Source organism: Mastacembelus armatus, chromosome 19 (genome assembly GCF_900324485.2).
Source record: "Mastacembelus armatus chromosome 19, fMasArm1.2, whole genome shotgun sequence".
Taxonomy (NCBI): Eukaryota; Metazoa; Chordata; class Actinopteri; order Synbranchiformes; family Mastacembelidae; genus Mastacembelus; species Mastacembelus armatus.
This window is the reverse complement of record NC_046651.1, coordinates 138,376-148,072: the sequence shown is the minus strand read 5'-3', so window position 1 is coordinate 148,072 and position 9,697 is coordinate 138,376. Positions and strand designations below refer to the sequence as shown.

The window sequence follows — 9,697 nt, the reverse complement described above, 5'->3', positions numbered from 1 at the left end:
ACCCTGCTGTACAGTCATTACTGTAATACTCATTGGAGCCCTGATGTTTTCTATCAACAGTAGTTTAAGGAAAGAGCTGGCCTCTCTGGTGTTGTGTGTGAAAGCTTAGGGAATCATTACCATGGCCTCTGCATAACCTCCATAAGTCAGGTTAGTGTCAATAACTGGGGCTTTAAAAATTGATAAGGGTGATCACCTCCCTCATGGAAAGAACATCTCTGAGCAGCAGACGTCCCTGTGAGGTGATTCTCATATATAAGTCATGCCTCACATTCAGGATGCATTACTCTGAATGTCGCTTCAGGACAATCATCTTCGCCATGTTTGGGCCTTATCAACATATTGCTCACCGGAGAGCCCAGGCACATGATTGAGAGAACCGATTAGCCTTAGATCATTCACTGATATTACTGCACACTTCCATATATTTCTGTCTGATTTACCTTCAAAGGAAAATAAATCTGATATTGCCATGGCTAATGAAATGCAGCATGCTTGTGATCTTCTCTGAAAACTCATGTTAAACAATTATTCACTTGTCAGCTGACCTCTGTCAAACGCAATGAAACACACATGATCTGGCGCTTCTGTGTGACATATGTAAATGTGACTGATCAAAATGCCAATTTGGAGAGTCCAGCTGAGTATTCTAAAGAACTCCTTCGTGTTTGACATGTGGAAATGTCATAGAGCTGCATTTATTCATGTGAGCATTACAGGCACATTTCTGTCCGGAGGCCCAGGAGACAAAAGAAGTTGAACTCCCCTGAGGAGAGTGACCTGGAGGACAGCCTCACGCATACCAGCTGGACTTGACACCAATAGTCTCTCCCTCTCACACGCTGCTTGGACCAGCCCCTCTGAATTTATTCCTCATTTACATCACAGAAATCAAACTAAATGAGGCTGTCTTGACGCTGGACATTCAGGATGTCATTTTGTTTCTGATATGATGTTCCAGGTTTGCGATAGTTCTGGGTTTCTAGCCTGGTGACCAGCTAGGGCCTTTCTGTGTAGGTTTCCCTCACAAAATCTGAAGACATGCAAGTGGGGGTAAATTATAGTGGGTAAAATATATTTATTTGGGTGTGTGAGCCCTCTTTTTTGTGCTTTACGTGCAACACTGACCTTGTGAAAATGTAACTGGAGAAACTGTGTCTTGGAGAAACTTTGATAGACTAATTGTTAAGACCACAGTCTGAAAGTTTTGTTTTTATTTTTGTTTCTGTTTTACTGCAATACACAAGCAATTATTGCAGTATTAGAAGAAAAGTGCAGTCATGAAAATGACATCAAACATCTCATAATTGACTAATCAGGAGAGTTAACTGATATTTCAACAGATTGGTTCGTCCCATGAACAGTTTGTCGTGAAAGGAGCACTGTGGTGTGATCTAAGAACCGAGCTAAGTGTGTTAATAAGGTTTGCTGAGTCTAAAGCCAGAGTTTCTCCTTTAACCTGGCTAGATCACTATGGTGATTTATGCCGCAAACTTAACTTGGTCCAAAGCAGGTTATGCTTCAACTTTCATTTTGAATAAGCTATAAAAACGCAATTTAAACCAAAATACGACTGCTTCACTAACCACATCCAACCACCATTTTTTGGTGTTATGTTGAAAATCTGAAATGGTTCAATGAGTTAGGGTTAATTGTAGAATGGGATTTTGCTTTAGAAAAGAAAAAGAAAGAACTGTCTTTCAAGGAGTTGAAAATGACCATTTTAAATGGTAATTAATGTATTAGTTGGCTATTTAAAACAGAACATATTTAGACCTAAAGACAGTTCTGGAGTTTATGTTTAAAGTGTGTAAATGTCAGAATAAAGTCTCTAAATATTGGCGGTAATGAAATCACATTGATTGGTTCAAACGAAAGATTAATGTGTAAATGAATTTGGTCTTCAGTTTTCTCGTGGCTGCTGTGTTCTGTTAAACTCCTCATAGCCCTCCATGATAGTGATGTGCTCCTCTTGACTAAAGTATATGACACTTGATTAGTCCTTTTTTTAGACAGGTGAAATGACACCCCTTTTATGGGAAGGCGCACAGATTCTGAAGCAGAAACCTGAGCCTAACAGATTTAGGCGATGATGAGCATCATAGTCTAAGATTGCTGTTTGATTGCTGCTTTAGTCTTTGTTGAGCTGGCTTTTGAGTTGACAGCCTGAGTATGTTGAAGTGCCTTTGCAGTACATCCTACTAGACAGTCATTAATAACTGTATGATGCTGCCACCTAGAGGACAAATGGAAAATGACCTTCAATGATTTAAATCAAAGTGAGTCCGATTAAAAAAGCAAACATTTTGATTTATATAGAATAATCAGTTTTGTATTTTGCAGCTTGTTCACACCCTCAGTGGTGGAACAAATCATTTTTTTTACTAAAGTAAAAGTGAAATAGTATAAAAACATAGTTCTTGAGGCTGAATTTGGTGAGTCATTTTGTTTTATTTTACTATTTGATGGTCAGATTCATGCATACACTCAGTGGCCACCTTATTAGATACACCTTTGCAGTCTAATTCAACCCAGCTCAATTCAAGGCAGTTTTTCCATAAATTCTATCTCTGCTAGGTTTTTCTAATTTTATTTTGCATAATCATTTTTATTTTGATATCATTGTTAAAGATGGTGTAGTACTAAACTTCATACTTGACATGGGGCCGGCAGAATATTGGCACTGCCTCTAAATGTATTGCAGTCCAGTACAACAGCATCACTGCTAAAACATAGAGTTGAATTAACACATCTGTGACAGTTCATTTGTCCATTTATTCATTAGTTAAACTGATTATCCTGTAGGACACAGGTGTCAAACTTTGGTCCTCAAGGGCCACTGTTCTGCTTGTTTTCCAATTATCCCTGCCCTACCCACTGCTGAAAACCTGGATCAGGTGTGTTCAGCCAATCAGAAGCTGCAGGGGCAGGCCTAGTTGGAAAACAAGCAGGACCGTGGCCCTCAAGGACTGGAGTTTGTTGCCCCAGCTGTAAGAGGTCAAAAGAGATGGATCATAGAGAGAGAACACATGATTTTACGGTTCTCCACCGATCTACAGGGTGTGTTAGTACCTTTTAGATCATTGCTTTGCTTTTACAGTCCATAACTTTACAATTTAGGCTCACTCTCATTGGTCTCGATAGCCTTGTTTTTGTTTCAGCAAAAAACAAAACAACAACAAAAAAAAAAAAAAACAAGAAAGACTTTACACTAGCTGACCAGCTCCATACAGCAATCATTTTTTCAGGACATGAGAGAGACCAACCCAGGGCAAAAAGAATAATGAATACTGGACTTGCTGGAAGTGGAAATAGCCAACACTTTAGCTATGTCAGCTTAATAAGGTAAGTCAGTTTGGCATTTACAACTGGTTTCTGCTACCTTCAAATGGCTGAATTAACAACTATTCCTTTAGAGGTTATTATTAACCAATTGTTGATTAAAGTATTAACTAAATTGTTAATGTAATTGAAGTGTATGAACAAATTTTCTATTATCATTTAAATTATGATAAGCAAATTGTCACATGGTGAATTTGTAGCTTTTAGGCCCTTGAGGCTCTTGGGCCCCAAGGCAGTTGGCATCGCTTTTGCCAGCTGGCAATCAGGCTTCGCTTTAAGCACATACACTTACATATCTGGCATTTTTAATCAAATATTCCATACTTGCAATCAAACATTTCTCCCTGTCTTTCATCTCTTGCTTTCTCCTACTGGATCTGCTCTGCCAACATCGAGTCCTTCACGCCAGCAGCCAGCACAGCGAATAGGAAGGGGGGAAACAGGTAGCGGAGGTAGAGGGCCACCCTGGGGATGGGGTGTGCCAGCACAACCTCCTTCCTCTTTCTGTTTACCGTTTCCATAATCTCATTGGCCAGCACTGGCGGGCGCACGCCATGGGTCAGTTGTCTTGCAATATCTGTGGAGGAGCAGATACACTTGGATATGTTGGTGAATTGCCAAGTATTTTAAATGGCTATGGACAACTATTTCCTCCTCTCCAAAAACAAAGAACCCATCATGGATCATCTATTTTCTGAAATATAAAACATTCATACGCATTCAGTTATTTCCATACCAATTCTTCTACTCACATGCAGCCAAGATGTTTGGTTTAGGGACCGGCTCCTCGACAGGAGGCGGGTCAGAGGCATTGATGAAGGTGTGACTGATGGTGCTGACAACTATCCCATACTCCTCCACTTCAGCCCGCAGGCAGTCAAAGAAGGCCTGCACCGCGTGCTTAGATGCCGCATCTGACATGTGCCCACGCAGACACACACATATTCATTCATGTGTACAAACACAATAGAGGTGTGACTTGCAGATAAAGAGCCTCATTCCATACATTGCAGAGAACATGCTTCGCCTTATTGTTTTGCTGTCTCGTTGCTGGAACTCTTCCTGTCTGTCACACCATACTCTGAGAATACAACTGAATGTTTGAAATATCAATACGTTGTCAGTATTCACTTTACAGTATCAATGCTAAAGGCAACAGTGAGCATGCTTTTAACAGAGAACACAATATACCAGAATACAATTTTTTTTCACTTTTCTAGAAATTTCTGTCATCACTGAAATTTGATCCTATTTGTCTAGGTTTTAAGATATCAGTGACATCATTGTCACCCAAGTACAGTGGAGGAGAATGCGGCTTTGTTTGTTGTGCTTACAGCTTTGAAAAGTTACAGTAAAAAACATCAACATTTTCTGGACAGCCCATAGAATGTGTGTATAGCTATAGCCATGTTAACAATTATTCAGATCACATTTAATTCCACTTAATTCTTATAAACAGTAGATAAAATAATTCTAACAAAACTTCTATTTATATACAGTTTTTAACTACCTTCCCCAACTTTCATGGCTACCTACCATAGGAAGAGGGTGAAAATGTCTTTTTTGTGATTTGGGAAAGACTTTTGCTGGCAACTCACATGAACTTCTGAATGGAATAGCCAGTTTGCCCTGGATGCTGTTGACCAGTATGATGTGTCCTGATCTTCTTGAGATCATGGTTGGAAGAACACCTGTCACATTATTTTGAAATTTTAGCATTTTGATAAACAGAGATCAGTATTAGTGGTGTTTCTTAGGAATCCAGCCCACCTTTGGCCAGAGTGCTGGGGCCAAAGTAGTTAATGTCCATGATATTTCTGTCCAGGTCCAAGGAGACACTCTGCACCGGGGCCTTCAGCTTCATGCTGCTGTTACAGATGAGCACATCCACACAGCTGTAACAGTCCATCACCTCAGCTACCACATCCTCCATGCTCTCCATATCACTAAAGTCCAGGATCACCAGCTTTGGAGCAAATGTCTAGGGACACACCAAGCTGTATTATTGCTGCTACCCTTTAAAAATATATTTGTTCAGATTCTTGTAATGATGAGAAAATTGTTTTCACATCATAATGACGTATTTTGATTTTTTTTTTTTACCACAATCATACCTATATACAGAACATTAGGATAGACCCAGAGACTAGCTTAGCTCAAAATAATGACTGGAAGCAGCGGAAGCTGCTAACTTGGCACTGCTTAACAGAGTCTCTAAAACTCAGTAATAAACATGTTGTTTAGTCAGTATACAAGCAACGATGTAAAAACAAAACATAAGAATATATGTAGTCTTACTTATTAGTTATATCATGTATAGTTTCTTTCTTATTAGCATTAAGTTCATGTGCAGCAGATGCTGCACTAGGAGAGACAAAGGTACAGTAATTGAGCTATGACCTCCAGTTAGTGATAATCCCAATTAAAATCATTTCAGCGGGAAGCAAAAATCAATTTCATATGTGTCACTAACAGCTACACATAAAGAGTTCACAGCTTTGCTAACTGTGTGATATTATCTATTGTATACAATGTATGTGCATTTTTCCTGTATAGAGTCATCTGTTCTGGCCAGTGTATAGAGGATTCATGGAGGACAGTGCGCCCTTAGAAAGGATATCCTGCTATTGTATTGCTTAGAGGTGGAAGCAACAATCTGGGAAGTGATGACAGAGAAGAGGATTAGGATAAAAACAAGTGTATTAGCAAGTATTCTCTTGCTAAAACTTGAAATCCACCAAACAATGTAATGTTAATTCCTATTGCTACTCCTATTTGAGGGATTTTTGGTGTATGATAAAGGCTTTGCTGTTTTATAAGAACTGTCACTGTTCTTCTAAAGTTTGTAGTGTATATTAATAGACACAAGATAGTGTTTACTAGAGTGGCCATATAGTGGAAAATTTGGTTCTCAAGTAGTTTCCAAAACAATGAAAAAGAGCAATGGTATCAGTTTGCAAAGGTTTATCTTATTATCTGGCATGTTTATGAGGAAACTAATGTCAGTGTGTGCCGTTTTTATTTAGTTTCTCACCTCTCTGGGGTCAGCGCTATTAGTCAGAGAGTCATGCAGAGACTCCAGCTTATCCCAGCTAGTCCCACACAGAATCAGTCTGGCACCGCCCTTATGGAAGAGATGGGCACACTCTGACCAATAGAGAGAATAAATATTACAGACTATGGCCATTGCCTTAAACTAGCATCTTAAAACAAAATACTTGTAGATTGTGAAATCATGTCAGTCTGATTTTATTTATACAACAATCATAAAATGGCATCAATCCAAAGTCTGAATCACCACTTAATCAACCTTTCCATATCCCCCTAATTAATATATGTTTTGTGAAATTTCATATAATCTGCTTTTGAGACATTCTGTTGACAGATAACCTTGATGGTTATTAATTAAGGTTAATTATTAAAAACAAGTGGAATCATTTACCAGTTCCCACCCCAGACACAGCATCCGTGATCACCACCACTTTGTTTCGCACTGAGGACTTGGACATGAACTGTATGACTTCAATGTAGATGTAGTACACCCCCGCTGCCACGACTATCAACAGGGGCAACACTAGCACAAAGGGCAGGGCCATGTTCTGTAGAGGAGAAAGCAGAGTGTGTGTTGGGAACAACCACAGACCTAGTGACCGGCATATATACCAAGAATCCTGCAGCGTACGCAGGTTGGGATTGGGTTTTAGATCTGTTATGGTGTGACTCGCTCGTAGTATGAACTGATACAGTATCAATAACAAAAAGTACAAAAAACTGAAAGCAAGTGGAGAACACATCTGTCATCACAGCAGGGTCAAATCCTGGTCCATTCTCTAAATGATTTTCTTCCTCATTGTGTTAGATTCAATCACTGAACCCAATAGGGGTTCAAGTCCCTTGTGTTGTGTAAATTCACTAGATATCAGCTTTGTTGCTTGTGTGCGAACATATTTAGTGATTGTTTTTCTACAATGGCAAAGGGAGAAATCTCAGGGTATGAAACAATATAACTGCAAGTATCATGTGTCTCTCCCTGTCTACACAGTGAGGACTAATATCCGGGTAAAACAAAGGTCAAATTGCAATGTATAAAAATACAGAATTTGGATTTTAAAGTGGCGTTTTAGCACCTTGTGAAATAGCCTTGTTACTTTTCTTGCCAAGAGTCAGATGGTTTCATACCACTCACATATGGTAAATATGCAGCTAAAGCCAGTTCCCTATTAGCTTAGCTTAGCATAAAGCTAGCTAGCCTAGCTTTGTCCAAAGCTGAAAAGATCTGTCATGTCTAAAACTTCAAAACTAACCTATTTTGTTAAAAGGTGTTGTAAATGTTTGTCTAACAGACTAAACAAACAGGAGATAAGTATTTATTCTCAAGGCTTTAGAGCATTGACTATGTGGATTTTGTTACAATGAAATAAAACAGCTGTTGCTTCACCCTGCACACAGTCTTTATGTTAAACTGAGTGCAGCTTCTTACTGTATACTGTACAGGCATGAGAGTGGTATCCTCATCTAACGCTGGTCAAATTATTGCTTTAAAGGTTATAGCATATGACATGTTAGAGTCAACAACGGCAAACTAATTCCACGCTGATACATCTAAAGAAGCTTGCAGGCCAGTATCTGAGCTCTGTACCTGTATTTGCTTATGCTGTGCAAACTATAGTTTTCTGCTCTAAATATGTTCACTACCCCTGAGGCCAGAATTTGTGTTTGGTGGCACTGCTAAGACACTTACCATGTAAAGTGAGTTTGAGGAGAGCGGCTAAATATATTCTGGTCATGCTGCAGCCACAGAATGTTTTGCACTATGGCACCGCCAGGATGTTGTCATAGGATACCTCAAGTGGGGGCAACTGGGGAGGCTCATATTTAGAAGCAGTGGTTGACTTTACTCATCCTCATTTACTTGAGAAAACACTGAGATGGGCTCTAATCCACATTAAAGTTAGTGTTTCTCATGACTCCATAAACCCATCACCCAGCTCAGCCTCGTATTTTGGCTGGAACGTGTTTAGGTCTCAGTGGGTTAGTCAGCTTGTAAGTGCACGTCTATAGCAAACACACAACAGGAACACACACACCTGTAATCTATGTTATTCTTGGTTCACTTACCGCACAGAGGAGCTAATCCTTCAGCAGGACTGGCTGTTTGTCTTTTTTCCTAGTTTAGTTAGGCAACAGAGGCTGCTCTCCTCCCTCTGTGTCCCTCGTCCATTAACACAGCCCTGTTCCTCTGTGTCCGTCCTTCTGCTGTTCACAGGAACTGCCTGCTTATAATAGCCTCTGCTTGGGTCAGCCATTAATACACACATACAGTATGTGGTGCATAGTATCTTAGGCATGTTCCCTTCTTGCCAACATGAAGGGATCAGATGAAGAGTGAAAGTGGCAGTTCTACTTTGCAAAAAATTTGGACTGTAAAGCTGTTTTAAAGGTAGTTAGTTTACTGACTACAGAAAACAGACTATAGAAACAGAAGATTTTCTTGAACTTTCCTATGTGAGGATGTGGCTTTTCAATAATTAGGCCATTCAGACACTAACAAAATACTGTAGATAAGGTTTAACTTTTGTATTTTGATGTTATGCTACTTGGTGGCTTAGTGGTTAGCACTGTTAGAATGCAAGAAGGTTCCTTGTTCTAAACCCATCAGGGGCCTTTCTGTGGGGAGTTTGCATGTTCTCCCTGTGCTTGTGTGGGTTTTCTCCAGGTACTCTGGTTTCCTCCCACAGTCCAAAAACATGTATGTCAGGTTGATCGGTGACTTTAAATTGCCCATAGGAGTGAGTGTGAGTGTGTGAGGTTGTTTGTCTCTATGTGGCCCTGTGATGGACTGGGGACCTGTCCAGGGTGGACCCCTGCCTTTCACCCAAAGAGAGCTGGGATAGGCTCCAGCAGATCCCTGTGACCCTAAGTAGGTATCTATACCCACAGGCTCAGTGGGTATAGATAAGGGATGGATGGATGGATGTTATGCTACGTAACAATTACACTGAAACACAGTTTAGATGGAAATATTGCACTTTGGGCTCATTTATGCTTAAGGTTACTGTGCATATTTAGCTTTTATGTCCAATATATATATTTAATCTTACTATATTTATTACATTTCACCTTATTGTTATAGTTTAAACTATCAGCCAATACATAAGGTTGTCAAAATTAGCTCTAGTTCAACCAATTCCAAAGACAAAACTGCATGCATGTTAATGCAACAGTAAAAGTGATCCTGTAACATGTTTATTTCTATGTTTTGGCTAATTTTGATAGATGTAGAATAAAATAACCAAATTTATATTAAATTATTTCAACATTTCATTTTAACACTGTGGTCTCAGCAATAATAAAC

The 9,697-nt window shown here is 39.5% G+C and overlaps 1 protein-coding gene across 1 annotated transcript; it reads right to left on the bottom strand.

Annotated features, from left to right (window-relative positions):
* Positions 1-2,431: 2,431 nt before the first annotated feature.
* dhrs7cb (dehydrogenase/reductase (SDR family) member 7Cb) lies at positions 2,432-8,630 on the bottom strand. The gene is made up of 7 exons (XM_026316078.2): positions 8,461-8,630; positions 6,785-6,941; positions 6,377-6,489; positions 5,113-5,323; positions 4,941-5,033; positions 4,095-4,256; positions 2,432-3,919 (listed from the first exon to the last, which is right to left on the bottom strand). The coding sequence occupies exons 2-7, from the start codon at positions 6,936-6,938 to the stop codon at positions 3,711-3,713; spliced, it is 942 nt and encodes a 313-aa protein (XP_026171863.1). The 5' UTR covers positions 6,939-6,941; positions 8,461-8,630; the 3' UTR covers positions 2,432-3,710.
* Between the last annotated feature and the right edge of the window lie 1,067 nt (positions 8,631-9,697).

What these genes read in the sequence shown, in the direction of transcription:
- dhrs7cb (XM_026316078.2), bottom strand. Translation starts at nt 6,938, where the DNA reads ATGGCCCTGCCCTTTGTGCTAGTGTTGCCCCTGTTGATAGTCGTGGCA. An exon ending in TATTCCATTCAGAAGTTCAT is followed by an intron (nt 4,257 to 4,940) that starts GTGAGTTGCCAG and finishes GGCACATGTCAG; the next exon opens with ATGCGGCATCTAAGCACGCG. An exon ending in ACCAAACATCTTGGCTGCAT is followed by an intron (nt 3,920 to 4,094) that starts GTGAGTAGAAGA and finishes GCTCCTCCACAG; the next exon opens with ATATTGCAAGACAACTGACC.